General features: G+C 33.1%; 1 protein-coding gene across 1 annotated transcript in view; it reads left to right on the top strand.

Moving 5' to 3' along the window:
• The first annotated feature begins 1,966 nt into the window (after positions 1-1,966).
• Positions 1,967-13,414, top strand: part of LOC108915754 — a 54,593-nt gene continuing 43,145 nt past the window's right edge. The window contains exon 1 of the mRNA XM_018721879.1: positions 1,967-2,885. Coding sequence (XP_018577395.1) covers positions 2,163-2,885 — 723 coding nt within the window. The 5' untranslated portion in view covers positions 1,967-2,162. The remainder of the gene's footprint in view (positions 2,886-13,414) is intronic.

The raw sequence follows: 13,414 nt of genomic DNA, 5'->3' as shown, positions 1-13,414 counted from the left end.
ACAAATTTTATAAATTCTATGTAAGAGTTGATACCAAATTTTACACCGTGTCATAAGCTATTAAAATTAAAACTAGGATATACCTACCCAAATGGAATTTAAATACTTTGTTTTGTTAAAATCTCGTGAAAATCATATTAATTAACAGCTTAAGAGTATGATGAAATGTATCATTCCTTTTGTATATAAATGAGAGTAAAATTGTGTCAGTAGATCATCTCAACCGTATTCCAGGAAGAAGTAAATATGGGGGACTGTGGAGTTCATAAGTAATAAAATAGGTTGAAGAAAAGTTAAATAATCTCATAGATACCTTAAGAAATAAAACACGCTTTATTAACATATCTATTACACCATATTTTCCCTAGTTTATCTGCAGAAAATAAAATTTACAATTATAATTATTAAACTTGTTATTTTAGTTGCAATCAGCCCCTATAAAATGATACGCCACTGCCCATGAGGGAATGTAAACACAACTTCCTCACCCTTCCGATGAACTATTTTGGCTTCAAGCCACATAGGTATAAATTATGTATCTATGTCTTTTCTTGATCTGTGGACTCTAGCGTGACCACAAAACATCAAAGGAACCGCCGATTCTGTCGCTTCTCGTTGGTATAGTGTTCTCTGGCAATACGCAGGGAGGATGTGGCGATTTATCGCCAATATGGCTACTTTGCAACAGAAAAAGAGACAAAAAAAATTTATTTGGCGACTGGCGACATATTATGGCTACTTGTCACTCATTATGAGCGACTTATTGGCTACAAAATTGTAACCGCGGTTTTATAAATACATAATACTTTTCTTCTTATAAGCGATAAACAGATAAAAGTCTGGTGACAAAATTAGTATTTTGCATTTATATTGGCAGAGCATATTTGTACGTCATCCGTCCTTCTCTTCCGTTGCTTGGATTCTAGAATTCTACCAGGGAGAATTCTACAATACTACAATTGTAAATTGTCATTGTCATTAGTCATTGTACCCATAATTCTCGTTTTATCATTGAAGACTAAGGATTAAGGTTTATATATTTTGTGGTCAAGGCTGTCCTAACAATTATCAAATTTGTAAATTACCTATTATTCTTTTCAAATATTTAAATAATTACGATCTTTAGGAATCCAGACATCAATGAATAATTGTGTATAGCTTTTTGTATGATGAGGTTTTTACAATGGGCAAGGTGCAAGATAAATCGTGTAGCCGTATGTTCGTGTAACCTGGTACTGTAACACAGATCATATCAAATTTAATATAATTTTGAATTTAAATGAAAGTCGCGAACTACATATAAAGGACAATTTAAAAATTTGAATTATTGCCGCCAAAATGCTAATGTAGTGATATGTGATTCTAATCAAATTCTGATTTGTTTAAATTAGCGATTTAATTGCTTCGTTACTTGGTTTATTATAACTATGAATTAAGCAACCCTTGTCCCTTAAATTTTTCTGCCGTAGTTTAAATTCTTCTTATCTAATTATTTTCAAATGTTGGCGACATGGCGACTTTGTTTCTCTATTTTGGCTACTTGCTAAATCCATAAGTTTATATATTCTTATTTCATTCTGTATCCGAATACCGAAAATTGAAAATATGTGAAAATTCATTAATATAAAAATGTATCGACTATTTAAACATATTACAAGGTGGGCAATAGGGATATAGCTCCAAAATGGGGATTGACTGCGGTACTTATCATTCTAGAGTCTAGACTTATTTATTGTTAAATACTAGTTAAAATATTTGATTTAAATATTATGTAACCGGTAAAGAAACCGACGCACCACATTTCAAAATAACGTTGACCGAAAATAAAATCTTACAGAAAACTAGATATTAATTATTAATGAACAATTTTAGTGCTTTTCTGGGAGTGTCATTTGACTGATAGATGGCGCGGCTACATGAGAACTTGATTTGAACTTTCTTTTCCTTGAATTTTGACATTAATTGCTTGCATATTTGATAAATAAACATCTGTGATTATTTTGTGTTGTAAATAATTTTATTCAGTGTTAAATCATGGAACTACTATATGTGATAGTAGAAAATTAGTGATACTGTATTATTTAAATTCATTAATAGTATAAAGTGTACTCCATTTATTTTGTGGTTTATAAACTTAGGATTTACCTAACCTTAATGTTCATATGAAAATGTCTCCTGAAATCAATGGAAACCCACCAAGTGTAACAAAACGTAAGAAAAACCGCGATAAGAATCCTTCCACCAGTAACACAAGTAATTTTGATCCAAATATGTCTAACTGTAACTATTTTCCCATAAATTCTCATCCATATCAAAATCTCAGTATTCCTGACATATCGGCTTATTATTCTTTTTTAAATTATTCGAATCCGTCTGAACCAATGTCTTTACCAATTTATCCTATGAATTATCCAAATTACAGTTACCCAAATTTGAATTTTATGGGAAGTGTTAGTACTCCGAAACATATGTCAATGGTAAATAACATGTCCCACTTAAATGGCGATACAACTGAATATTTAAGTCTACCAGTGGTAAATTCTGATCAAAATGATGATACAACAAAGAGACGGTTTTCTGACCCAGGGTTGCCCAATGAAAGCGATTCAAGTTCCAATTCATTTGAGGATCGTATAATACAAAAATTAACACAACAAGTGAACTCATTGAAAGAAAACAACAGAAAACTTTCACGTGAAGTTATGGAAATGAGAATTGAATTAAACATGATTAAACAGCAACAGAATTTAAGACATTATGATCGAGATTATGAACCAGGAATGTTGGCTGATGTCATTAGAGAAGTACGAGATGCAGCTCGTGTTAGAGAGGATGCACTTTTAGCTAAAGTTAAGCATATAATAGAAGAAAAACAACTAAGCATGGTAAGTGTTTTTTTTTACAGCAACATTTTAGTTATAAGTCGGTACCCAAAATAAACGCACTTTTACTTTATAGTTTTAGTTTATAGGGTTTTTTTTATATAAACTTATTTGAATTGAATACCTTTTACAAATAAAAATTTTCAAAAGGTAAATGAAAAGAAAAATTTAATAAGTAAATTCTGATAGATTATCTATGTGAACCTATGTATTCGAAATATTTGAAAATCAGGTGTGACATAGATATTTACCTCAATACTTATGTATAAAAATAACTATTTCGAAACTAGCACTGCTTATATAAATTAAAAATTAGATTGTCACAAGTTACATTCTCTGTGACCTAACCTACATTACTAGATATGGTAATATAGTGAACCAGTCTTGACACCATTATATTAAAAAAAAAGAATTGAAACATTCACAATAAATTATATTCTTAAACAACAATGGCTTTACCCTCAAGTTAACTTTTTATTAAATTATTAAATAATTAGGTACATTACTCCTTTTATAAAGTAGATTAAATATTCAGCAATTCTTTGAAATTATTATATCCTTTTTTTAATAAAAACATATTTCACATAAATTACTTAATATTAATTCACTTAATATGTATTATTCTCGCGCATTATTTTTAATTTATATCTACGAACTATTAGTTGTAAATGTTATAATGTATTATCACTACGATTATTATTGTTTACTGTTTTGTAACATGTAGCTTAAGTTGTTTGTTGATAATTAATTATGATTCAACCCTATTAATTATGATTTAGACATTCAGGCAAATTGTGGTGTAAAATATAATTTCTTTAAATTTTCCTCGAAATTTTCACTACATGTAGGTATGTATTTAATTCATTTTTCATTTAAAAATGTGGGAGTACCTAGGTAAAGTAATTAATTATTAAACAGCCTTGCATTGTGTGTTTCATACTCAATAAGTATATTATAATTTTGTAATTTATATACTTACTTGGGTAAATATCTAAATCTAATTTAAATTTAAAAAATGATTAATAACTGTAACAAGGGGCCATATTTCAAGGGGAATTTGAATGAAGTTATCTAATTTATACCGAGTTGCCTTAGTTCAATTTTGTTGACTTTTTGAAAATATTTTTATACATGATATTTTTATTTATACATTTTGATGAAATCTACTATAGGTTTTTTTTCACTTACGACATAAATTGTGGAGAATACCAGAAGTAATCTTTTATGCAGTTATTTTATAATTTTGTATATGATGAGTTAATAAGTATATTTAATTTTTTTAAAACAAGAATCTAGAAAATTGTGGCATTTTTTAATGTGTACTGTGTTAATTTCAAATATCTATTATATCTACTTATACCTATATTTTTAAATTTTACTTAACCGCTATGTACCTACTTACATATCTAGACTTAATTTGATAGTCAAATCATATCAGATTTTTGTAAAAAATGTTTCATGTTCTATTTGAGTGTTGCTACTGTTACTAGTTCTGTCTAATATTTCTGCAAATAGGTAGATGTTACTTTTACTAAATTTAGATGTTCCGTAGATCTTTATAGATAATTTAAATGTGTATTACATTTTATATTTCCCATTATTATTTCTTGTTAGCTAATTATTATATAGGTACTTGACTATTTCTTGCTAGCTAAGAAAAATCATTACTTACAGGCATTTCCGATAGAGGAAGAATTTATTTCTAATATTTTTATAAGGTATCTGTACAGTAAAATATTCTTTTTCATCAGTTTGTCAGCCTGATGAGCCCTCTAGTGTCGACTAGGAAAACGTTGACGTTAGTGCCTAATCTGCTCGCTAGATGGCTCTCGCGGTTCTATCCGATAGCTCTATGTAAATTTATATCTCTCTCATGTATGCTTTGTACATAATAATAAAGCACAGTGTTTATATTTGCAAAACAATATTGGCATGTGGACTGTGTGCATTTAGTTTCACCCTTTTTTGTATTTTTTGCCGTTTATACTGGAAGTTTCTATTAAAAATTACAGTTTTTATTCCGGTTCATTAAGGTAGACACGACTTTTAATCCAATGTCAAGTAATGTTTTTGTTTTTCTGTGAAATAGTTATTATAGAAAAAATAAATGGAAAAGTTTATGCCGAAGAAGACAGTCGGTATAATGTTGAATTTATTAAAGATAATTAATTTTTATTTATAAAATGTTTGAGTTTTTCTGTTTCATATTTGCTGTCTCAATTTTTAAATATCCTTGTCTTGAACAATAGTGTTTTGCGAGGTGTTTTGTTACATAACCTTTAATCAAATCCAAAAGGGTATAAAACGTTTGTTAGGAAATGTTTTTAATGATGAATTAGCTAAAACAAAAAGAAGCAGGAAATTTCTCAATTTTTTTTATCATTTTGTTTTATCATACATTTTTCGTGTAATGTACTGCAGTATGTTGGCCATATTAATCATGTTCTATTATCAGATTCAGAAAGATTTAAATCGAGTAATTCCAAAAGTTATTTAAAAATATCGAGTGTTCTCAAAGTTGAGTCATTTATTTTAACGGCTGATAGAACTGGTAAAAACAGTCGATTTACTAAAAATTGTTTATATAAAAGTTGCCAAATAGAGCAATTATTAAAAAAAAAATGAAATTTATAGTACAAACCTGTCATTTTTGACCACTGTGTTGTAAAAACAAAAATGAGAAACAAATTGTAACAATTATGAACAATTTTTGTAAAACAGGATTTTTACAACACTCTTCTTCTGCAACTTTTATATAAACGATTTTTGGTAAATCGACTTTTTTATTAATTCTACCAGCTGTTAAAATAAATCACTCAACTTTGAGAACACCCTGTATATTAAGTTAAAATTATCCATTGAAACTCTACGAATGAAAAACTGATGGAAGTGTTAAATCAAAATTCCACAAGGTTGATTAATTATAAAAATAATTTTTCTGGTGTTTATGCATGTCCGATATGCATATTTATGTTTGTAATTCTCATTTGTGCCTCTGTTAACCGTTAAATATTAATTTAGGAGATACCATGTTCACGTTGGCTAGATGCTGCGGTTTGCTAATGGCCAAGTTATACAACATAGGTGGTCTCACCGACTAAAAGTGCGAACCCTCTACTAAAAATAGGCTATACATGTTACTTCCGGGCTAGTTTTATTTAAATGTAAAGTTGTGATCTACGCTATCGGATGCAGATACACAACTCGTGAATCTTTTTACCTGCTATTTATCCCAGCAGTCTGGTATATTTAAGGAATACCTACCTACCTACCTACCTAACTACCTACCAAATAATAAGTGAAACTTCAACATAGCGCTAAGGGGTATATATAGGGAAAACAAAATATCTCCCACCTCTATTTTCTTGCTAATTTAAAGTGATATGAAGACAGTAAGAAAATATACGTTAATTTTAATACTTTTTAGAAAGAATTCAGTTATTTCAGCAGAAAAATTATAGGTTATAAAACTAATATTGTGGGGAAACAACTACTCTGCGCGATTTAACGCCCGATCAGTAATGAATTACACTGGCCTTGTTGTGCCAGCAAATAGTAAGATGCCAGTGAGTACCAATAAGATGGTGTACCTAGCAGATTGGTACTATCTGGAAGTTTGACCGCATTGGAGACCTAGGCGTTAACATCAGTAACCATTTAAAATATAATACACTTTGTATGTTATAAGTCACCTATAGCTATGTCAGTATGTAGGTAGATAAATATCAATTTAGCTAGATTGTTCTCCTGTGGTCTTACCTATGGCATACTGATGAGAACTAATAAGCTCGAAAGCGTTTGGTGGTTTTACTGATGAGCGATCTATGCGTTTACTGCGAGTATAATTAAATGCTTTCTGAACTATTGATGTAACGAATGTCAGTTTTTTAAAATATGCCGCGCGCGACGCACATAATATTTCCGGTGACAGCGGCGTTAGAGGCTAAAGAAATTAGCGTTGTTAAGTTGGTAGAACGGTATTTTTGTATGATTGGAATTTTGTTTTGTTTTCGCTACCGGCTCAGATGAGTTTGTGAATTGTGAGGTTAGACTGTTGTTAATTATTTCTTAACATGAGTAAATCAATTTCTTGATTATAGAAAGATATAATTGTTTTAAGTAAGTTTTGTAATTAAAAAGAAAATAAATGAATACTTTTTTGTTTAATTTACCTAATATTGTTTTCACATTCTGTATTTTTCTTTCACGTTCATATTTGCAAAATATTCAAAGATATTTGCGATTGCGAATGCGAATGCGAGTATCATAAATCAAACGAATATTCGCGAATGCGAATGCGGATATTGGTTACATCACTAGTCGGAACATTAGCCCGCAGGGTAGTTGTTCCCCATTTCGTTGGTTTGTTTTGCTTAATGTGACACTGGTCTTGCTTTCATAGCACCTGCATATTAACAGGTTGCTCTGTGCCAATTCACTCAGTAGTACTAACCATTTAGCATATAACACAGTTTGTATATCGCACCCATAGATATAAATGTCCGAGTCAGGTTGGAATGAACGAAGAGTAAACCGCGGGTGAATTATGGTGTACATGGGACAGAAATTTTAAGGGTAAGTCAGAGGAACTCATGGAGAATTTAGGGGAAATCGGAGGAATTCTGACGAAATTCAAAAGAAGTCTTGGGAATTCAGAGGTAGTCCGAGGAATTTACATTTTTGTTAAAAAAGATTAACTAGTAAAGTGACAAAGAAAAGTATTTCGATGTTTATTTTTAGGGATTCTTCGAGAATTTGTGATTTTTACTTTTTTTTCTTTTAAAATTTATTCTATGGTTCAGAGCAAGTTTTAAAAAGATAAATAAATAAAATAAAATAATGCGGCAAATTTGCTCTATAAACCCGTGTTTATAGAGTAATTATTATTAACGATTTAAAAGTGTGTAACATTTTATCTGCTCCCACAGTCCCTTTATGGTTCATGAAATAAAGATTAGGTTTTATTTTTTGACATTTCTTAATCAATTCATTTTGACATTAATCGAAATCTTGCAAAGTCGCCTTGGTTGTGCGAATTTTTATTGCTCGAGAAGTCGAAAGTACGCTACGGACGAGCATATAGAAATTTCAAAGAATGATGCCAGAACAAAAATACTGGTGTTTCTGTAATGTCACTGCTAGCATATTTCATGGAAAAGTCAAGAACTTTAAAGTCGCCGGCGAGTTTGTGGAGTGAATACTCAATGAGTAAGTCAACTATTTTCGTAGAGTAGAACGTGGATATACAAGGTGCTACAAATGAACATCTTTATTTCATAATGCAATAAACAAAAAGTAGTAAAGATATATTTTAAATTTTTTTTTATTAAAAAATTTAACATTTACAGTTGTGGTTTACATCGTTTTAAAGATCAATCAGGTAAGTGACGCCCCCCATTGTCGATATACTGGTTGAACCGAATTCTGCTGTTTGCCGTGATTGCGCACCAGACAGTGAAACGTTGTGTGATTTATGGAGTTCTCGGGGGTTGTTGGCAGCTCAGTAGCGCATATTTTTCTTATTGACATATCCATTCAAATTAAAATGAGGCCTCATCAGTGAAAAACACATGCACGTCTTGAGGGACATGTTCAAGAAGTGCTTCACACGCATTTCTTCGAGCATTAAAGTCGCGTTCGGAAAGTTCCTGTACAATGGCCAACTTGTACAGATGGAAATGAAGTTCATCGTGCATAATTCGCCTCACGGAACGATCGAAAATTCTAAAGACGCATTCACCAAAAAAGCGAGTAAGAGCGAACATTTGTTTTTGTTCGTGTAGGTTTGATCGTGTTCGCTCTAAATATTGATAACTCGTCCATACCAGAGCGAATTCACGTTCGCGAATTCATGTTCCATCGGTTTTCTGCGAGCGTATTAAATATGGCTGACCATGAGAAATTATTGTTATTAGCCAGTGCTACTTTAGTTGTATTGAGTCTATTGAAAAAGAAAAAACGATTTTGGCAAGAAACTGTATTCAAAAACAGACATATTTATAGTGGCAGTACGGAATGTTCCAGAATTTTTGCTGAAGATTTTAAAACTGCTGAAACTTGTGGAACCTAAAATAATGAAAAATGATACAAACTACAGGAGAGTAATTATTAAAATGAATACTCGGCCCGGCGAAGTAGGATGCAGCACAAGCGATCGATTCACGTGCAAAGTGGAATCCCGTCCACACCGAACAAGCACGAACAAGTATTTTCTTTGATGTACCGCCTTCCTCTCGATCTTTTTTGAACGCGAACAAACGAACGTTTTTTGCTCGCTAGCCCGTACTCACTAGATGATTATTATTGATGCAGAATTTTCGCTCGTTCGTGTTCGCTTTTTTTTTTGGTGAATACGTGCCTTAAGAGCAGACGCATGTTTGCGCGCCGAACGCTGTGGGGACCGCAAAACTGCAACCCTTAGTGCTTCAATGTTCTCAAGTGTTCTGATGGGACGTGCGTCTTCAGTTCTTCTTTTCTACACAGAGCCAGTGTGCCTGAACGTTGTGACACACAAAAGAATTGATTTCCGGTCTGGGACAAGACCCAATGGTGCAGTATTAAAGCGATTTCGGAAGGCGCGCTGGGTTAAAACCAACGAACGGCCGTTGGAAAAATAGGCCTCTAAGGCAAACGCACGCTGCTCTTTACTCCAACGCATGATGACGACTCGGACATAAGTTAACAAAACTTTAGGAAGTCCCCTCTCGAACGAGACCACGCACAGACACCTGAGACTCCCATCAACTTCAGAGCGCTCATTCAAATAAGGAAGTTACCTTGTATAAAAATACCCCAAGCTGAGAGCATTTTTGAAACGTAAGAGTGACGTCTATACACCTAAAACGTCAAACGTTTTTACAAGAGAACAAGTTAATGATTTTCTCGTTTTGGGCACCCGATAACACATATTTGCTAATGAAGGTAGTGACGGTCTTAGGCATTGCAGGAGCATGCCGTTCTGATGAGTTATGCAAACTTACTTTGGACAACATCAATTTCACAAATTTCGATGACATTATTGTAGTTACAATTCCAGATTTTTTCGTCTGGGTTCTGTTTCTCATCTAGAAATGCTCAAGAAATATATCAAGATTAGATTGGAAATTAAAACTGAAATTTCAGGCTTTTTTATGCGCTATCAAGCAGGTAGATATTACAACCAACAAGTCGGCAAGAATACCTTTTCTGTGATTCCTAATAAGATTGCACAGTTTTTGAAACTAGAACATCCTGAACCATATACAGGCCGTTCATTCCGAAGAACATCGGCAACGCTACTGGATAATACAGGAGTTGATGTATTAGCAATCAAGAGACATGGTGGGTGGAAATCAGCCACAGTTGAAGAAAGTTATGTTGCTGACAGTTTAAGTAACAAAAATGAAATAGTCAACACGATTCTTTGCAATGACACTTCAACTCAGGTTCTAGTACTTCGTCGCATCATGCTGTTTTACTGGATCAGTCAGATAATATTGAGCCTCCGGTGAATGAAATGGAGCGATTAAATCATTTTGAGAAAAATGTGACAATTAGTAAACACGAGGGGAATAAGCCTCGTTGCACACTAGCCGGACCGGCTAACCGGATCCGGCTATCCAGATCCGGCTGGCTCTTTCACACATAATTTTATTGCCAAACCGGTTTGGCCGACATTATTAGTCTCAGTTGCATCTTTATCACTACAAGAGATGGATCGTAGACGCGTTGCAATTATGTGGCTTAGCTATTGCTGATGTCGCAATAAAAAAAAACAAAAAATATGAAAAATATCCAAAAAATATGAAAATGCTAAAGTTTTGTCCCACTGGACAGGTCTGGATTCAAGCAGTAATATAAAGAATGCTATATCTACTTCTAGCGAACAAACATAATTGAGTACAAATATTTAAAAAAATAATTGACACGTCCTGTTCTTTTCAATGAAACCGGACGACTGAACCCGGTAGTGTGAAAGCGTCAACACAAAACTATGCACTACTACCCTAGATAAATGATACTATAGATAGGAAACTTGAACAGATTTCGTGGTCATTAACAGCGCTAACTGTTGACACTTTCTCCAACTTCTATTGCTTTCCTTTTCTAGGAATTATCGGTAATACAGTGAGTTAAATTACCTGTAGCCAGTAAAAGATGCAAGCGCCATCTAGTTGTACGCTCTACAACTATATACCTACCTACTCAATATTTGTTTTAGGTATTCTGCCGCCGCTAAATTTAAAATTACATAACAAATCTCACCCTACACAGATCACTCAGAAATTGATTTTGTAAAATAATTTTCACGTAGATAATTTTTTTTGTCACCATGAGAAAATAAGTACATTTGATAAAAAGCATTAAAATCACTCAAGCATTAAAGACACTTTTAAATGCTCTAATAGTCTTCCTACTTAAAATAAGAAATAATTTTGATACTGTAACTTTTTAAAATGTTTGTTGAAAAAATTTCAAATTTCAGTACATATTTTGAAAAAAAAAGAGTGAAAATGATTATAGAGTTTCAGTGCTTTCTATATTGTATTAGCTTTCACGGTGAATAAAAAAATATTACAAGTAAATAATTTTACTAAACCAATCTTTGATTAATTCTTGTAATAGAGATTTATTATGCAACTTTAAATTTTTCGTTGTGTTGATATCCATAAAAAAAACTACCTACCTCTGATCACATTTTTTTTAAAAAAAAAACAAAACATTTTATTATTAATAAAAAAATGTGATTATATGATGATCAGACATTATTATGTTATATAAATAAATGTGAATGAAATATCTAATAAAACACACTAAAAACACAAATAAAACACACACCAGCACTCGCCAAACCTAACCAACAATAAACATAAACAACATGAATGACATGAAATGATTCATAATTGCAATTGTCAAAATTTATTCTACAAAATCTTTGTGGCGACATCTATAGACTCTTTCCCCAACTTGTATATCCATCTCAAGTCACGTGGTTCCCAGTGTCCCCATATTTTCAAGTATAAGTTCTCGGGCCCTGACTACTACCACTTCGGTCGCCGGATAGCCGGTACCCGGCAGCCTGGTTGGCAGTGGTGGCGACCGGCAACAACCCGGTGGCCGTTCGCCGCATAGCTCCTTCCGTCAACGCTTTCATACTTGCCGGGTTCAGTCGTCCGGTTTCATTGAAAAGAACAGGACGTGTTAATTATTTTTTTAAATATTTCTACTCAACTATGTTTGTTCGCTAGAAGTAGATATAGCATTCTTTATATCACTGCTTGAATCCAGACCTGTCCAGTGGGACAAAACTTTAGCATTTTCATATTTTTTGGATATTTTTCATATTTTTTGTTTTTTTTTATGTCGACATCAGCAATAGCCAAGCCACATAATTGCAATGTGTCTACGATCCATCTCTTGTCATGATAAAAATGCAACAGAAACTAATAAAATCGGCCAAACCGGTTTGGAAATTAAAGTATGTGTGAAAGAGCCAGCCGAATTTGGATAGGCGGATCCGGTTAGCCGGTCCGGCTAGTGTGCAACGAGGCTAATTATCAAAATTTTATAAATGTTACTAAATGTATCTGTACAATTACTATAAATATTCATTCACAATAATTAATAAAATGTAATGTTCATCAAATATTTCAATTTATTCGAAATCGCTTTTTTCCCTAGGGAGGTAAGTTACCTCCTTAAAAACAATGTATTAATAGTCTATTTACTATAGTGGGAGCAGATAAAAGTTTTTTTTTAGGAATATGAAATGTGATATAATATCCATTTTTGAATAACAGATTATCAGTTAAATACATTTCAAAAATATTTTGTAATCTTATCCACTGGCGCAACAGTTAAATATATTGCCTACCTGCACTAACCATTTTAATATCACGTCGCGCCGGGTAATGGAAAATTTACGGAATCGAAAATCTCTCCGGAGTTGGCCACTTATTCGGTTTTACATTTAAGAATAATAGGACCACGGATCGCCGGGGCGCATATTAGCGGTAATTGGTGGCAGCCCCGCCATGCCCGCCACCATAAGGAGTTAATTGCCGTAATGGGCTCGGTAATCCGGGATGGGCGCGGAGGTTAACCCTCGGCCTCGCGGAGCCTCCATTAGGCCAATCTGCTTGTTTGCGCAGCCATGCCGGAGAGCCCGTATCGGATTTCAGCTCGCATCGTCGTCGGCCGCCGGAATCCGCGGAGAGCATGGGACTGGGCCTTAATTTTTGTGTTCATGATCGAAGGGCTTACGGTAAATATGTCGACAGCTATCCGCTCGTTAAAAACTGTATAAGACTTAAATAAGATTTAAAACGATTTATCGAGAAAAAAGGTTACACCCATGAAAAAACTCTCGGGGAAAAAATTGCGGTCGATGCTCATTGATTGTGATTTTTGGAAAAATCTGTAGTTACTTATAAAATTGCAAAGTAGATTTGTTGTCAGTGGTAGGTATAAACAGTTGTCAGTTGTTGTTTGTTGTTGTAGTTTAAACATTTTGATATTTTCTGACGTTTGTATACACAGATTGGTTTGGACCA

The sequence above is a fragment of the Anoplophora glabripennis genome, unplaced genomic scaffold (genome assembly GCF_000390285.2).
Source record: "Anoplophora glabripennis isolate ALB-LARVAE unplaced genomic scaffold, Agla_2.0 scaffold39, whole genome shotgun sequence".
Classification (NCBI taxonomy): domain Eukaryota; kingdom Metazoa; phylum Arthropoda; class Insecta; order Coleoptera; family Cerambycidae; genus Anoplophora; species Anoplophora glabripennis.
This window is presented reverse-complemented; position numbering and strand designations above follow the sequence as displayed.